The 18,123-nt window shown below is 50.6% G+C and overlaps 1 protein-coding gene across 1 annotated transcript in view; it reads right to left on the bottom strand.

The window, feature by feature from the left end:
* AK8 (adenylate kinase 8) overlaps nucleotides 1-18,123 on the bottom strand; it is a 132,160-nt gene that overhangs the window by 84,254 nt on the left and 29,783 nt on the right. Inside the window, exons 6-8 of the mRNA XM_079706415.1 lie at nucleotides 1,483-1,564; nucleotides 883-954; nucleotides 188-388 (exon numbers count right to left, since the gene is read on the bottom strand). Coding sequence (XP_079562541.1) covers nucleotides 188-388; nucleotides 883-954; nucleotides 1,483-1,564 — 355 coding nt within the window. The remainder of the gene's footprint in view (nucleotides 1-187; nucleotides 389-882; nucleotides 955-1,482; nucleotides 1,565-18,123) is intronic.

The raw sequence follows: 18,123 nt of genomic DNA, 5'->3' as shown, positions 1-18,123 counted from the left end.
AATATTAGCCCAGGGTCTCAGAGGACGACGCTCCCAGGGACCCCAGACTCGTTTCTGGGCAGGGACCTTGGGCCTCCCGTGACTTGACTCCCAGGCTCCCAGGCACACCCTGGACACTGGACACTGGCATCACTGCCAGAAGAAGTGACACCAGCATGAGAAGGGTCGAGGGTCCACCTGGGTTTACCCTGGTAGAAGACGTCCACGCATGGCTGGTCGGCAGTGATGACTTTCACGATTTTGGGGTACGAGGGGAGGATCCTGACGATGTTCCTGTGATACTCCAGCAGCCTCCGCGCCGTCTCCCCTTCCGAGATGCCCGCTGGCACTATCAGTCGGTTCTGGATTTCGGACTTGGAGGGCCAGTCGAAGGTGGTGTGATAAATCTCTGCAAGAAAGAGGGACGCGTTTAGAGTTGCCCGCCCAACCTGGGGGCAGAGCCTGCGGGTCCCAGGGGTGCTTGTCCGCCCATGCCAGCAGCACCGCACTCGGCTTTGGCTCCGGGCCTGCTCCCCCGTAGCTATTAACAACAACAAAGTGGCAGTGATGCTCAGCGCGAGGGTAAGGGCAGCCGTGACTTTCGGAGTGCTTCTTCCGTGCCAGGCTCCCATCCTCAGGCTCTCATTTCACCCTCACAGTGATCAGATCACAAGGCAGGGCTCGGCGTTTTCATCCTCAAGTCCAGGTGAGAAAACTGAGTCTCAGAGACACTGGGCAACTTGTCCCATGTCACACAGCTAGAAAGGGGCAGGGGCCACAAACCCGGGTCTGTCTGCTGTCCAAGCCTGAGAGTAAGTGCTCAGTGAGGGGTGGGCAGGGCTGTTACTAGGATTCCCTGTGAGACCCCACGGGGTGGTTGGGGGAAGGTGGAGACAGCTGTACCTCCTGTCTGAGGGTTGATTCTCTTCCCCAAATTTCTCTCAATCAGGACCGTGTCTGGAGCGCTCAGCACGACTGGGTAGAGGAGGAAAGAAGCAAAACCAGGCGTGGTGGGCAACCGACCTGCTGCTGTATAAAGACATTAGAGCAACCACCATCTCCCATCCCCAGCAATGCCTTAAAAGAGAGGTCAGAACACAAACACGTAATCTCAGGACAGAGGAAGCCCACGCTTGAACACTTCACCCGAGGACAGGCTTCAGTGTCATCAATAACTCCGTGACATCTTTGGGCAGGACGCTTTTGCCACATTTGGGGATTATTTCCTAAAGAGAGTTTCTCAGATGTGAGATTCCTGAAACAAGGAATCACCAGGGTCAGAGCAAAACCTCACGTTTCTCAGAACAAGCCCCGAATGCATTTAGCTCCGTGGAAAATTCGACTGTGCTGTCCTCCTTTTTCCTGCTGGGTCACAGGCCCATCAGACCCCCTTTGTGAATGGTGCCTGGGCACCGGGGAGCCGCTGACACAGAGCGGAGCGCTCACTCGCGGGGGCTGCAGGTCTAGGGGGAGGGCTCTCCAGGCGTGGGTGGGGCTACTCACTGACATGTCTCGGGGAGACCCCGAGGGTCTGGATCATCAGAGCCTGCTCCCGAGTTTCAGGGATGCCATCCAGAATCCAGCCCTAGGCAGAGAATGCGGAAAGATGCTCACCTATGTTTCCTTTTTCAGATTTTTTTGGAACTACTATAAAAGGAACATCATACCTTTATACAAAGACTGGAACTTTTAAGGTCAGAGAAGATAAACGTTTCTGACAGCCGCCTCGCCTCACTTAACAGCTCCTCTCATCATATCACATCCCCTTCTGAATCTTACGTTTGTAATGATAATCACACCGTACGTATCTTCTGTCCTGATCTTTTCCATCCCGTGTTATAACCACCTGTATGTTTCCTGTTGGCCCCCCTCCTCGTTGGCCATGTAACATTCCACCGAGTGAGCTGCCTCCCTTGCTGAGCCCTGCCCCACGACCAGACGCTTCACCTGCTGGGCGTTCGCACCGTTACCAATAACACCAAAAGAACATCTCTGTGCTACAGCTCCTTCCAAGTTTCCGATTATTTCCTAAAGGGAGCTTCTCAGATATGAGAGAAAAGGAACCACCAAGGGCAAAACAAAAACCCACTTTTCTTAAGAACAAGTCCCGAACAGGGCATTAAGAGGCCCGAGTTCAAGTTTCTGTTCCCAAGTGAACTCGTTATGGGGCTGAAATCCCTCAGGCATCTTCTTGGATCGGCCGGGGAGCTGGTTTAGAAGATTTATCTTCATTAACCCTTTAAGTCCAATTGTGAGAGTCTTTTATGATTGTTGTACACTCTGTGGGAATACTAAAGAGCTGAAATAATCCTGCTGGTCACCGGTGACACCACCGACCCCAACTAGCCACTGTTAACACTTAGGTGTATCTCCTTCCAGGCTTCACATACAGATATCTTTTCTCCTGGCCGGCGGGGTTGGGGGGGGGGCGGGGGGGTGGAGAAAAATCACACTGCACAGACTATTTTGTAGTCTGTTCTGTTCATATAGTGAGAACATTTCATGCATATTTCCCATGTCACAGAATGCTCCCCTCCTGGGAGTTTTCGTAGCTGCCAGGCATTGCATGAATTGACCTGCCAAATGCTAATGAACCACATACTGCTGCTCATTTAGTTTCATTCCATTATAAAAAAAAACCCAAAACTATTATCTAGGGACTTCTCTGGTGGTCCAGGGGTTAAGACTCCGTGCTTCCACTGCAGGGGGCGCGGGATCCATCCCTGGTGGGAGAACTAAGATCCTACATGCTGCACAGCCTGCGGCCGAAAAACAGACAAAAACTATCGTTTAAAAAGTGCTATATGTACATCCTGAGGTACACAGAAATATCCTCATGATAAAGTTCTAAAAGTTGATACCTTCTTTTATAACTTTTGACACATTTTGCCACATCACGCTACAAAATTGCCCACCAGTTTCTGAATCCGATGGCAGATCACCTGCTTCCCTGCATCTTTGTCAATGTCAGACTTTATCCTGGGGGGAAATCTGTCCAGCAAAATACAGTACACGGTAGCTGCTTTAATTTACATCTCTCTGATCACTAATGAGGTTCAATATTTTTTCCATATGTGTATTGGCTATTTGAATTTTTTCTTTTCCAAAATGTCCATTCATGCTGTCTATTCACTCTGCCCTTGGGGTTTTGTCCTCATTTGTTTACAGGAGCTCTTTACATATTAAGAATATTAACGCATTTTGGCAACTGCTACCACAGACTCTGAGAAAAATGATGTTGCCAACATTTTCCACAGTTTGTCTTTTGTGCATGGTGTTGTTTCTGACACACAAGTTTTTGGCCAAATCAATCAGTGCTTTCCTCTTTGGATTCTGGTGTTGTGTGGATGTATAAAAAAGCCCTTGCCACTGCAAAAGCTGGTAAGTGTTCACTTGCATTTAAACTGAGTTCTCTTAACGGTTTACTCTTTACACTGAAATATTTAAAAGAGCCACATTTTATTTTGAAAATGAAGTGAGCCTTGATCTAATCTGTTTCTTTGTGGATCTCCAACTGTCTCACGGTCATCTATGAAATAGCCTGTCCTCTCCCCTCTGAATGTCATCTTTTTTTTAGTCACAGCTACATGCTGATATGATGTTGGCTCTGGCATCTTTCTGCCTGTAGACGCTTGTGCCATCCTCACACCATTTGAATTATCGCTGTTTTGTACTTTATTGTTCTATCTAATAGGAGATGCTCGTCCTTCTTTTTCTTTTTTTCAAAAATTTGTTCCTTCAAGTAGGCAGAAAACTATTTTGTCAAGTTCCAAAATATAAATTCTACAAGGTTGGGAATGACATTAAATGTATAGATTAATTTATGGAGAATGGACATTTTTACAATATCAAGTCAAAACATTATCTTCCTGGGAATCTCCTGGCAGTCCAGTGGTTAGGGCTTGGCACTCTCCCTGCCAGGGCCCCGGGTTTGATCCCTGGTCTCGGAACTAAGATCCCACAAGCTGTGCGGCCAAAGAAGACCACAAAAAAACCAAAAACCATGATCTTCCCACTTGCTTACGCTGTTTTCTTTTTAATGTACCTCAGCAATATTCACATTCAACAATTTCTAAAGTCCTTTCAAATCCTATGAGCCTAGAGTTATACACATATACACTAATGCCTTCAACTTGATGGTCAGATAAAGTAGATAAAGTGAGCTTTGGAAGAGTGAAATAAAGCCGCAAATTGTCTCAGGTCTCCATTCTTTTTTTTTTTTTTTTTTTTTTTGGCTGCAGTAGAAAAGGATAGCTTTATTACTTTGCCAGGCAAAGGGGGACACAGAGGGCTCCTGCCTCGAAAAACTACGTGTCCCCCTCAGGTCTCCATTCTGCGGTGAGGCGGGGTAAGACAGCCCCAAGTGGAAGCCCAGGTTTCTGATGCGGGCTCCCAGAAGGGGCCCCCCGCCCTCAGTCATTATAAGAACTTGCCTGCCGTAAGGTCAGAGGATGATGGACTGATAGGGTGAACTCAGACCCAAGGTCACCCATAACTCATAACACCTGATGTACAGAACACCGTGTGGCTGAGGGCAAGGAATGTCTTTCTTTTTTTTAAAAAAAGGGGGGGAGCACATTTCTTCAATATTAAAATATTTAGGTTCCAACAGCCTCAACTGACAGTTAAAAAAAAAGCTAAACAAATTTACAGAGTAAAGAGTATTGGAAAAATCAGGCATGCTTTCATTAATTCCTTAAATTATGCAGGAGAACGCGCAGCCATGGAGCCCCTGGATTCTAGAACTAATGAAGCAAAAGTGCAAAAAAAATCTTTTAACAGCCTTTTGCTCCCTTAAGTCCTTGTTATAGGCAGCCAAGCGCTGGCTGCGGCTCTTAAAAGGAGCAGACACCTACAGACGTGCATACCCCTCCAGGAATCAGGAAGCACAGGGTCTGAGAGGCCCCCCACTTACAGTTCTGGAAACCGAACACAAATGTTCTGAACTTTGGCTACATTCAGACCCCTTTATTTTTTCCTTATTTGGAGGGAAGGAAGTTGGAGCCCCCTGACTGCTTCTTCTAGGACAAGGGCTGGTAATTCTGTTTCGAATCCCTTTTTGAAGCTGAAAGAAGGTTGGAACCCCGCCTTCACTCGGCACTGAGAAAGACCTCCGCTTTTAATATTGCATTACTGAGCAATCATTATAATCTTGCCCATAAATTTGCAGCTGATATCAGTATGTGGTCCAAAGCTTTTAGAAGTATTCAGGGGAACAGCTCTCGCCGACTGGAGAAAGCGGGCCTTCCAATTACACAGGAAAAGTGCAGCAAAATGAGGAACATCTCCCTAATTAACTGGCCTCATTGGTGCATCATTCTGGTTCGGATGTGAAATTTAAGGAAGGAGAAGGTGGGTGGGGGGCGTTTGAAGCAAATCCCAGGCCACCTGCCCTCTGGGTTACTCTTTCAGACTCAGGGAGACGGTGCCATCACCCAGGTGCAAAGAAACGAGGTCCATGGAGGACCTCTTAGGGCAGCACCCACACCCCACTGGTGCAGCTGTGGAGACCCTTCATCCCCGCATCCGTCCGCTTGGGAAGGAGGGGCACAGTGACCACGGCCTCCGCGTCAGGGAGTGTGGGTCCTGGAGCGTCCTCAAGATGGGAGCCCCAGGCTTAGCGCCTGCAAGAGGTCTTCCTTCCCAGAGCTCTTGACTTTATAGAGGTTATACGCAACTGCCCAGTGGCAAAATGGACCACACTTTCATGGGGGAACAGCACTGCTGGTGGAGAGCAAGCTCATGGCTCCAAATTCTGGCAAAGCAAGGAGTCACCGATCAGTCAGCAGCATCCGAGCACTGCTGGGACGGGACACTGGTGAGGTGCATCGCGAGGGTCGTGGTTCTGACGTCCAGGAACGGCTGGATGCGGAGAGAGCAGTCAGTCCCTAATTAGAATACATCATCCATCTTCCTGACACTTCAGTGAAATGTCTGTTCCACTCTGGAGCTGCAGCTTTGTTCAGAGCAGGTTAATTGATATTCTGATGCCTTCCCTCGCCGTACCCCTGTGGCTCGGTTCTGTTTTATCACACATCAAAAAGGCCGTATGCTCAGGGCACTCCCTGCACCGGCACAGAGCTGGAGGTCTGCACAGCTGCGAGGGGTACGGTATCACAGGAGGGACAAGCACCGAGCAGATGTCACAGATGAAAAAAAGGGAAAGAAAAGCAGCCAGCCAGCCTAGGGAACGTGGCGAGGCCCAGCAGGGCGCTGCCGGATGCCGAGTGGGCGGCCCGTTCTGTGTGAACACTGGCCTCTTCTGCCCTCCTGACTGTGATTAAAGCGCAGTTAGCGACTGCACACTGCAGGACCCTTGCCCTCTGGGCCCCCTGCCTGTTTGATGCGGTGCCCTTGTCTCCGCCCCTCTCCTCCAAAGACCAGAGCGGGGTGCTCCCCTGCGTTCTCCCTAGGACGCCCTGATCCAGCTCCCGGCTCCAACTGCAGCCTCTGGAGCCTCCATCCCAGGCGTTCCCTGGAGCCGAATGCGGATTCCTCACCATCCCAAGGAGGCAGACTGAGGCTGAAGGCTTGGATTCGATCAGATTCACTCAGCTCAGAGTGTGAACCAGGAGACACATCACAAGATGCATCATGGGCCGCCACCTCCCTCGCTTTTTTCTGATGAAACGTTATACGGTTTCCCAACATATAAAAGAGGAAAAAACGGGAGATTTTTATCAGCCAGAAAAGAAATGTATATTAAAAGATCAAGTTTGGGGGCTCTCTTGTGGCGCAGTGGTTGGGAGTCCGCCTGCCGATTCAGGGGACGCGGGTTCGTGCCCCGGTCTGGGAAGATCCCACATGCCGCGGAGCGGCTGGGCCTGTGAGCCATGGCCGCTGAGCCTGCGCGTCCGGAGCCTGTGCTCCGCAGTGGGAGGGGCCACAGCGGTGAGAGGCCCGCGTACCGCAAAAAAAAAAAAAAAAAAAAGATCAAGTTTGGGAAATTGATGTGTTTCAAGACAGTTGGTGAGAACAATTTGGATGAATACAAAAAAATGTTGACATCAAATTGCCCCAGTACTGGTTCCTTTGGTTTATACAGAAACATGACAGTCTTAGCCTGCCATGGCATCTTCGGACGCCTTCCACATGCAACTCATCTGAAAGGTGACTAGCGGGAAGTTTTACTTTGAAGTTTCATCTCAAACAATAGGCAACACCTGCTGGCATTCCTGACCACGTTCAAGCACACGCTGCAGCAGGATGAGATACTCCGTAACTCGCCTGCACACCGGCTCTGCCGCCCCGCCGAGGCTTTGCCTGGCCGTTTCCTGTGCACAGCCCAAAAACACACGTGTCCAGACAGGCTGAGATGGGCAGGAGAGATGTTTCTAAACAACCGACAGTGCCAAGTTCCACCCTTGCTAGCAAATCGGTGCACACAGGCCTGACGTTTTTCTATACAAAGGTGAATGTGGGAAAATCCATACTCCTAGGTCTGCAGGTTAGAAGCCACTGATCTCCAGGGTGTTAAAATCTGGTAAAGCACGAATGTGAATGTTTAAGAGGCTTTTTATTCATTCCCAAATAGCTAAAAAAATGTTTTAAAGTCAAATTCATATCAAATGTCTGTGGGGCCGCTCTGCAGAGGAAGATACAGTCAGAAAAACACACTGTTCCGTCCCCAGCAGACCAGTCCCACCCCAGCTCCGAGGCTGGGCGATGCCGAGATGACCCACCGCAGAGATAACGTGCTTCACGGCATCCCATCTAGTTCCCAGGTTCAGACGCAGTGGCCTCTGGTTGAAAGCACAAGAAGTGGATAATCCAGCAACATCCAGTTAATGGGTCCATTCCTTCCAAACACTTTAGAGCATGTCTGTGGTGTGGACCCATCTCTTCAGAAACAAGATTAGTCTGTAGGGTGTCAGTTTATCGTGCTGGTGAAGAGCAGGGCCTTGGGAATCAGCCTATGCCACTGCCAGCCGTGGGACTTTCAACCAGGGACTCAGTCCCTTGGGGCCTCGTTCTCCTTCTCTGCAAAACGGGGGCACTAACAGCAACCTACCCCACAGCTGCTGGGACGATTAAATGAGGACCATAAACAAACAAACACATAAACAACAACAAAACAAGCACGGTGCCTGGCGAGGGGGAAATGGCCCAGTCCATGTTAACTGGTTTTATCATTATTATACTTTTGAGCAAGGTGAACTCTGTTCTTTTCCTCTACCTCCTGTCAGGAAGGAACCCCACTTAAGACTGTAGAACTTAAGGGACTTCCCTGGCGGTCCAGTGGTTAAGACGTCACCTTCCAATGCAGGGGGTGCGGGTTCAATCCGTGGTCAGGGAGCTAAGATCCCACATGCCTCAGGGCCAAAAAACCAAAACATAAAGCAGAAGCAATATTGCAACAAATTCAATAAAGACTTTAAAAATGGTCCAAATCCAGGGGCTTCCCTGGTGGCGCAGTGGTTGAGAGTCCGCCTGCCGATGCAGGGGACACGGGTTCGTGCCCCGGTCCAGGAAGATCCCACATGCCGCGGAGCGGCTGGGCCCGTGAGCCATGGACGCTGAGCCTGCGCGTTCGGAGCCTGTGCTCCGCAACGGGAGAGGCCACAGTGGTGAGAGGCCCGTGTACCACAAAAAAAAAAAAAAAAGGGCTTCCCTGGTGGCGCAGTGGTTGAGAGTCCGCCTGCTGATGCAGGGGACACAGGTTCGTGCCCTGGTCCGGGAAGATCCCACATGCCACGGAGCTACTAGGCCCGTGAGCCATGGCCGCTGAGCCTGCGCGTCCGGAGCCTGCGCTCCTCAATGGGAGAGGCCACAACAGTGAGAGGCCCGCATACCGCAAAAAAAAAAAAAAAAAAAAAGGTCCAAATCCCCCCCCAAAAAAAGACTGTAGAACTTAATATAAAGAATTTATTTCAAAAGGCAATCTCAGGACTTCCCTGGTGGTCCAGTGGTTAAGACTCTGCACTGCCGATGCACGGGGCACGGGTTCGATCCCTGGAGGGGGAACTAAGATCCAACATGCTGCGCGGTACGGCCAAAAGATTTAAAAAAAAAAAAAGGCAATCTCTTGGAAAGAGCAGTAACTGGCATCCCAGACGTGAACTGAGGAAAGCTTTCTAATCAACGAGGACTTGGGAAAAACACATTTCGGTAAAAGTGAGGGAGTCTAGCGAGTCGTGGGCGAGCGCACACCCACTGCAGCGTGCTCATCCGTTTTCCAGTGCCTGCCCAGGAGCCTGCCAGGGAGTTTGCTCCTCTGAAACCACTGCCAGGAGCCACCTGGGCTGCCAGCCTGGGTCCAGCAGATGGGAAACAACAATCATGCTTTTACAGTGGGGTGGGCATTTCCACAGGAAGACCTGGGGCACATTCATTCATACCTTCACCCATCCATTCATCAATTCATTGCCGTATTTATCCACCACTGTGTGTGGTACACTGTTCTTTCATATTGAAAAGTTCAGAAGCCCTGGGTCTGGGGGCTTGTCCAATAGATAGAACCTGGGGGTGGTCAGTCACTGGTTCATGTAACTAACTAGCCCCCCCCAAGTCTGGCTGACCCAAGTCTGTTACTTAGGACTCTTTCCTAATTGGCCATTTGACTTGTGCAAGGCACTGAACTTCATCTGTAAAACGAGAGGATTGGACCAGGCAACTTCTAGCAAAGACATTTATGGTCTAACAAAGATATTTTAAGAGTGAACAGCTATTCATAATTATGCAGGGAAAATAGGCATCAACCAGGACGAGGGACTGCCCTGCCTCTAAGGGTCTTTGCACATTAAAACATGATAATTTACTTGCAGTCATGCAGCCTGATTCTCCTGTGAAATTCTGCCAGCTCCTGAAATCATGAAAAGAAGGGGGAAACCCCCGTAGGCAGTGGGGGCAGACCTTGGGGGCCGCTGACAAGCTACCTGGGTCTGATCAACACCTGTAATGACTCTTCTCCCACGGAATTCCGAAGTACACACTGAAGGTCAAGTGCTGGGTCTGAGCTGGGTACACACGTCAGCCCAGAGCTCCTGGCCTCATTCTCAGAGGTTGCAGTCGCCCGAGTTCACTGACCCGATGGTTTCTCAGACCTCATTCCTCTCTCTCCATTCCAAATCTGCTGATCTTGGCACGGCTCAAAGCCAAGCAGCCAGCCTGCTGATTCACACCTCCTCCTCAAGCTGGTGCTCTCTCCCCCGTTATCCTGGGACCGTCACACCTGTCCATCCGGGCCCTGGTGCAGGGACAGCACTGGCCATGGGCAGAGTTGTGGCCGGGTCCACAACTGGGCTCTAACCCTGGAGCCTTGTGATCGTCAGTTACCTAAGCCTTGAGTCTTAGCCTGTAAAATGGGGGCAGTCAGACCCACCTAAGAGAAAATCTCTGCAATGATTGCATAAGATTATTGATGACAGGTGTGATGACAAAGCTCCTGACCCAAAGCAGGCGCCTCACAGGCACGGGTGCCTTTCTCTCTCCTAAGAACTGTCTGCAGCGCAAGGGCATTTGCATTTCCGCAGGACTGAAAGAGGCTGAATCTCCAAGTGGCTGACTTTACAAGGCTGCCGTTTCAGGCCCCAGAAGGTGGGCGGTAGTCTGGGGGACGCTCTGGGCCTCACCTTCACCAGGAACAGCTGTCCCTCCATCCCCTCCCTCGGTGGGTGCTGGCCACCACTGGTCACTTTCCCTCTGTCTGGCTGCCCCCGGCGTATCTGGGTTATTTCCTTCAGAAACACGTCCCATCTCTCCCAGTCAAAACAGCCTTCTCCTGTGGGCTCAGTACCCTGGGGACATTCACTCTCAACCCATCTGGAGGCCTGGACCACTTTCCACATCTTCCTAAGCTCATCTCAACTCAGGTCTGTGGTCTCCTGCTGCCAGCGACTAGACACCACAGTGCTGCTCCAGGAAAAACCCAACCTGACCAGCTGTGGAAAGCGCAAGGTGAGAGGATCGATTACGTGTTCAGAGAATGAGAACTCATCAGTCTGAAGACCAGTGAATTCCACACAGTCTCAACAAATAAAAGGCACGCCAAAAAATATATATACGTTTGCTCTGGTATTCTAACCAATACTCTCATTTAGAATTAATATTATAGGTAGTATGTTTATAATTAAAATTGGGGGTAGTTAATATGTTACAGATTATAGCTAAAAATCATCCACTTTAGTTTCCACAGTTCTTCCAAATCACACTGACTGACGGTATTAAGCTACAAGGGGACCCCCAGACCCCCACATACCAACTGTTTAACAATCTCCTTATCTGCAAAGTAGGGATAATGCTGACGGGCCCACACTTCCTGCTGTTCAAGGTTAGGGGCAGTGATGAGCGTACAGGGCCAGCTCGAGGTCTGGCCAATTGCAGGTGCTGGAGAACAGCAGCTGCAACCTCTGGCACACGCCATGTTTTCACAGTTGACAGCTAGCTGCAAAACTAAGCCACACCAAGAGCCTGGGAATGGGGGATTGAGGATGCCCCTCTTTTCCGTCCTCCTGGTGGGCGTTTCCAGCTCTCGGGAGGCAGGTCTCTGATCTGGCCCCTGGATCCGACCTCAACCTGCCAAGGGTGACGTGGTCGGTGGTTCTGAGTCCAATGCGGTCTCCAACATCACTGGGCCTCTCCAACGCTCTCTGCTGCTCCGAAGCCCACTTACGGTGGCTCGAACATCGGGCTCTATCCTGCATTCCAGCCATCTCTTTTCCCTCCCCGACGGCAGTGAGAAGGATCCTAAGGGCATCCCAGGCATCTGCTGCCCACAGAGCACCCGGGGTGCCTGCTGCTTAGCCAGCAGATAGGTGGGCCACACACGCCATGAACAAGCCCGAGACCACACCGCAGGGTCCAGAAACACCCACAAACGAGGGACCCACAAGGCGGGGTACTCATGGCGTCCAGCCCGGCCCGCAGAGCCCTGCCTCGCCGTGACGCATGCCGTTCAGTTTTCCGAGTGGAGTTCAGACCTCCCCTCCAGAGGCCCAGCCATCCTGACTGCATTTGTGTTAGAGGAACACACAGCCCCAGGCCTCGGCAGAGCTGTTGATCAATAAACCCGCACTCCTCAGAGGACGCGAGTGACATCTACAAACCCGCGAGTGTCAGAACAACAGCAAGAAGATCCCGTGTTCCCGCCGTCAGAGGATGAGAGCTGGTAATTCGTGCCAGCCCAGTGACGCCGCCAGGAGAGGTAAAACAAACAGCGGGGGGGTCTGTAGACCAGAATCGGGCTCCTGCGTTCCGTTAGCGTTTCCACTATAAAACACTCACTCCCGTTACAGGCAGGGACGCGTCAATCTGTGACCAGACAGGAAAAAGTAAACAAGAGTCTAGAAATCTGCCAAGTAAATGTTAGACTCTCGGTTCCACAGTCAGAAGTGTGCTCCAGCGACACCTCCTTTATCGTGAAGTAACAGAGCATCTCCACGATATGAAATGAGATCAAAAAGAAGTGAACCTGTGGACGCAAAGCCTCACTTTGCATTTTCTGTAAAGGAAACACCTCCAACCTGCACTGATCACGGGACGGGGTGGCGGGGGAAGAGACCCCCTTCCAGGGTGCCTCGGAGACCTTCTCCCTGACTCAGTAAGCTGGGGACGTGGTCAAAGTTTTGCCTTTGGTGATGTCGGTCTGCAGCTCAAGGAGGGAGAGGACGTGGTGCCAGACACTGGAACTTGCTGGATTTCTGGAAGGGCAGTTCTTTTTTCAGGCAACACACGTATCCTTCCTTTGGGTCAGCAGCGGGGCTCCAGCACTGCAGCCTCCTTTTCTGTAAAGTGGGAGCATCACGGTGCTAAACGCCTACCTGTACCACTAGCCACGGGCCCGTGAAAGCGGGCACTCTGTTTCCTTCGTTCTGTTTTGTCCCTCACACAACCTAGAATGGTCCCTGTCACACAGTAGGTGCCTTTAAGTCTTGGTTGTTGAAAACCTCGCAGGACAGCTGTGCACATCTCACCAGAAAGTGCCTCCGAGCGTGGCAGTGACTTGTACCATGTGCTAGTCAAGGCTGGTTAATGACTATTGGTACCTTTACCTCAATGGACCCGCATGGCTGCCCAGCACCTGGGCTGGGCTTAGCGCTGGCCTTCGCTGTTTTGTTTTTTAAATTTTTATTAGAGTAGAGTTGACTTACAATGTTGTGTTAGCCTCAGGTTTGTAAGCAAGGTGATGCAGTTATACATATACATATACCCATTCTTTTTCAGATTCTTTTCCCATAAAGGTTATTACAGAACATTGAGTGGAGTTCCCTGTGCTGTACACTAGATCCTTACTAGTTATGTATTTTATATATAGTAGTGTGTATATGTCACTCCCAATCTCCTAACTTATCCCTCCCCCACCCCACGTTTCCCCTGCGGTAACCATAAGTTTGATTTCGAAGTCTGTGAGTCGGGTTCTGTTTTGTAAATAAGTTCCTCTGTATCACTTTTTATTAGATTCCGCATGTAAATGATATCATATGATTTTTATTCTTCTGATCTTCACCACAGTCTCAGGCCTGACGAGTCATGGGGTGGGTTGATATTTTCTGAACTCGCTGAAGGAGGGGCCTGCTTGCATCCCATTTAAGTAACCACAGGTCCCCGGGGAAACGTTCCGTTTTTCACGCCTTTGCTCTTTTGTGGAGGCGTTGGGAAGACTTCCCGACCAGCGGCTGGGGATGAGGAGGTGATTAGAACTCAGCACCCTGAGCGCAGGCTGGGGAAGCGTCCCTCCGTAGGCCTCTGCCGGGCCGCCCTGGGGGACACGGACGCAGCAGGTGAATCTGTGTTATCAGGGTGTGTTATCCGCTCGGGTGGGTGGGACTCCGAGCACCCTGGTTTGGGAAACAGAAAGGAGAGGTGCTGCAACACAGAGCACGACCGAGGAGGGTGCCGACTACCACGTGAGCGCCGAGCATGCCAGTCCCTGCCTCGGTCACACTAAAGGTCGCTGCCGATGGCCCGGCTCAGCCTGCAGGGGCTTCTTGCCTCACACCTGGTGAGAACCAGCCCTAACCTCAGGAGCAGTGAACTCCAGCCCAAGTGGACATTCACAGAAGGAAAGAAAAGCCAGGGCCGGGGAGCTCCAGGTAGTTTTGAAATTTCATTGTTTTTCCCTCCAGGCACTACAATTAAAAGACTTCTGGGACTTCCTTGGTGGCGCAGTGGTTAAGACTCCGCGCTCCCAATGCAGAGGGCCTGGGTGCGATCCCTGATCAGGGAACTAAGATCCCACATGCCGCAACTAAGAGCCCGCATGCTGCAACTAAAGATCCCACACGCTGCAACTAAGACCGGCACAGCCAAATAGATAAATAAAATAAATATTAAAAAAAAAAAAAAAAAAAAAAAAGACTGCCAACTCTCATCCATGCAGGTACGGGATGTTCCAGAACTCACTGGAGCAATTATTCCAAAAGCATGCTGTGGGCTCGCTGGCGGGTCAGCAGCCAACCCCGGAGGGTACAGGACCGCTGCCTAACACACAGGGAGGCCCATGGGGGCAGCAGGCTTCCCCCACCCGTTAGTGATCCTGGTTTGCTCTCACTCGGCTCACTTCGCATGGGAAAGCGGGGTCACCCTGCCCAGTGGGCCTCAGGGCCAGGCACGGTGCTTGTACGACGCACTGTGCACCCCAGAGCCCTCGAGGCCTGCCTGCAATCCCCGGGGGGCCCACACTGAGCCGTACCGAGGCCCTCCCAGCTCCCCTACCAGGTCCTGCTGCCACCCACCAGCCCAGATGTGCGAGGGATGGCACAGGCCGGCAGAGGCAGACACGAGCCATCCGTGGAGGCCTCTGACCTTTCACGGGTGATGAAACTCCCAGCGCCTGACAAGCCATCATCATTGGGCACAGCTGCTTCCTCCCCACAGCTGGGCGAGGTGGCTGACCACACACGGAAACAGTTCTTCTGTCTCTTTTAGCCTGATAGTCCCTGTCTGTGACATTCCAATCGGCCTGGTCCTGGTGATGCAGAAATACCTTTGTCAAAGGGATGGCACAGGATCATGGGGTCCCGGGCTGAAGCTGGGCCTGGCAGCCAGGTGTGGTGGCAGTCCACACCTGTCCTGGCCCGCTGGTCCCCTGACCTAGGCTAAGTCCCTTCCTCCATTTGGACCTCAGTTTCCCCTTTCATAAAAGGTTTCAGGTAGGAATAGTTCTCAAGACAATGTTTAAAAAAAAGTTGATGAGACAAATTGGAATTCATCCACAAGGCACAGTGACTTCTATGAAATGCTGTTATTTAATATTTTAAAATCAAGTGTCCTGGTGGTTGATTCTTGTTACAGTCAATTAAAGGAATGAAGGAGAAGGATACAGGTAGTCTTGACATAGGGCAACAAGATCCAGTTGGAAGACAGGTTCCCAAACACTGGAACCCCGGGTCTGGTGTGCATGGCCACCCCTGGGTGCAGTGGTTGAACTTGATCAAGCTATAGGAGACCAAGGCCAAATGAGAACATTGAAAACACTGATAATGGAAAATAAGCTTCAGATGTGATGGGGAATGTCACTAAGTGGATCTCCACAATTCAGAAAAAGCCAGGGCAACACCCCCAAAAATTCTCCCCAGAGAAGCCTCAGGACAAATCTGTTCCTATGGTTGAAACCGTCGTCAGGGTGTTCAGATTCCACCGAGCAGTCACGATGGATTTGAAACACCTACCCCTCCTTGGGCCAACAGCAGGTTGGGAGAGGATTTCATGGCCATGGTGGCACAGACTGGGGAATTATCTGAACGGCATTCATTCATTCATTCACTTCATAAATATTTCCTGAGCTTGGAGTCCGTGCCAGGTACCATGTGAGATGCTGGGGGATTCTGCAGTGAATGGGACAGATGGGGCCCCTGCCCTCCCAGAACTCACAGAGGACAGCAGGATGCTATGAACTCGTGCAACAGGAAACCCATCCTCCTCGGGGCTGGGCGAGGTCAGGGGGCCTCCCTGAAGAAGTGACTTAAACCTGAGACTAAGGGCTATGGGACAGGAGGGGTGGGGTATCTCAGTGAAAAGAGCATGTGTGTATTAGTTTTCTATTGCTTCATAACAAATGATCACAACCGTAGTGGCTTTAAAGCCACACATTTATCTCATGGTTTCCATGGGTTAGGAGTCCAAGCACTGCTGAGCTGGGTTCTCTGCTGGGGTCTCACAGGGCAGCAATCAAGGTGTCAGCTGGGCTGCGCTCTCATCTGGAGGCTCAACTGAGGAAGAACTGCTTTCATGCTCACTCAGGTGGTTGAAGAATTGCCTTCCACGTGCTCTATGACTGCGGGCTCTCGTTCCTTGCTGGCTGGAGGCTGGAGGCTGTGGGGCCTCCAGGCAGCCCACACAGGCTTCTCCAACGTGGCAGCCAGCAAGGAGACTCTCTCTGGTCGGCTAAGATGAAGTCCTAGGTAATGCAATGTAATCACCAGAGTGGATCCTCATCACCTTTGCCCCATTCTGTTGGTCCTGCCCCCATGCAAGGCGAGAGGATTTTCCAAGGTGTGGACACCAGGAGGGACACTCTTGGGAGTCCCCTCAGGCTCTGTCCTCCAGGTTCTGCACAGGCCCTGCACGGGGCAAGTGCAGGTGAAGCTGGAGAAGGTCTGAGAGGCAGAGGGCACGGATGAGAGGGGCAGAGGGAGGACGCTGGGCTGCACCCAGGCCCAGGCCCCTCACCCAGGGCTTCGAGTATGCACCCCACGAGGGATGGGAAGCAGGGAAGCTGCTCAGCGGTGGAGGGACACACGACATCTGTCTTCAAAAGACAGATGCTTCTCTGTGTAACAAATACCCTTCAGAAGGATGTTCTTTCAAGGAGTGTTAACAGCAGCTGACTCCAGGTCAGCTTGGTTCCAGGGAAGGGAACCAAGTGGCTAGGGGACAAGAGTTTGAGGGGGACCTGGGTACCTTTTGAATTTTGAACCATATGAATGTTCTGCAGTCAAGAAATAAATTTGTTCATTTTTTAAAAGCAACCTCTCTGGCAGCGATATGAAGACAGGATTAGGAAGAAAGAGACCACGGTAGCTGCAGGGAGATGGATTAGGTGTCACAGAAGGGAAAGGGATTCTTGGTAATCCAAAAAGAAATGGAAGCAAACGGTGACTATGGTGAAGGTGAGATTTAGATTCTCTTTGGTACTGAGCCTTTCCCCTCACATTTCCTGAACCCCCTGCCTTACTTCTTAGCCTCCCTTTGCCCTACAGATGTGGTCTCAAGAACGGGGCCCTCCCGGACTCCAAGAACTCAGCTGCCCCTAAAGAAAAGCCAATTGGTCCCTGAACGTAGTGCCCACCTGCTTTCGATAATTCCAATACAAAGTGCTAATTTCTCTTTCTCTAATGTATTTGATGGTCACTTCAAAGATATTCTTCAAAGAGATTGCATTAGACCAAAAAAAAAAAAAAAAAAAAGAAAGAAAAGGAAAAAAGGCAACATTAACTATAGAATCCTGATGGGTTATGATTGCATTCTTTTTCCCTGAACACTATTCCCTGCCTCCTTCTTGTGCTCTAAATTACCAATTCTAGTCCCTGCGAAGTTAAATAATAATAATTACCATATAAATGAATATGCATATGTGTCATTTTTCTCCCTAAAAGCAAGAAAGCCTGTTTATTTTGGATGAGGGTTTGTTTTGTTTCTGAACAAACCAGAGCACATAATTAGGAGCCTCATCTCTTACTCTTGAAATCCTGTCTCCACCAGGAAGAGATGAAAAAGGTACTGGATGTCCCTGGAAGCTCAGAGAAATTTTAAAACAAATTAAAGAAGATATTTCTTTACTCTGCAGGTAACAATGGCTTGGACACGATCAGAATCAGAATGTCAGGCCAGAAGGAGCTCCAGTGCTCAAGCCCGAGTCCAGTGTTTTACAGATAGAGAAACAGAGGCCCTGGGAAGTGAAGTACTCGCTGGAGACGCACAGGGATGGTTAGACAAGAACAGAGTGGCCGAGAGCACGACTCCATGTTTGTATCTTGGCTCTGGGACTGACTGTGGGGCTTTGTGCAAGACTCTGCGACTCTTAAGATGCTACATCTCTAAAACAGGGGTGATGACAGCCGCGAGGCTCTATTGCGTTGCTGTACAAATTAAATGAGATCGCTGACGTGGCACTCAGCCCTAAACCCCCAATCAGTGGTCACCATCAACAGTATAATAATGACAGCCTCTCTGCATAGTGTACTCTCAATGTGGTGTAGGGGATGC

Source organism: Hyperoodon ampullatus (genome assembly GCF_949752795.1).
Source record: "Hyperoodon ampullatus genome assembly, chromosome: 6".
Lineage (NCBI taxonomy): Eukaryota > Metazoa > Chordata > Mammalia > Artiodactyla > Ziphiidae > Hyperoodon > Hyperoodon ampullatus.
The sequence above is the reverse complement of the archived record's forward strand: the minus strand, read 5'-3'. Positions and strand labels throughout refer to the sequence as shown.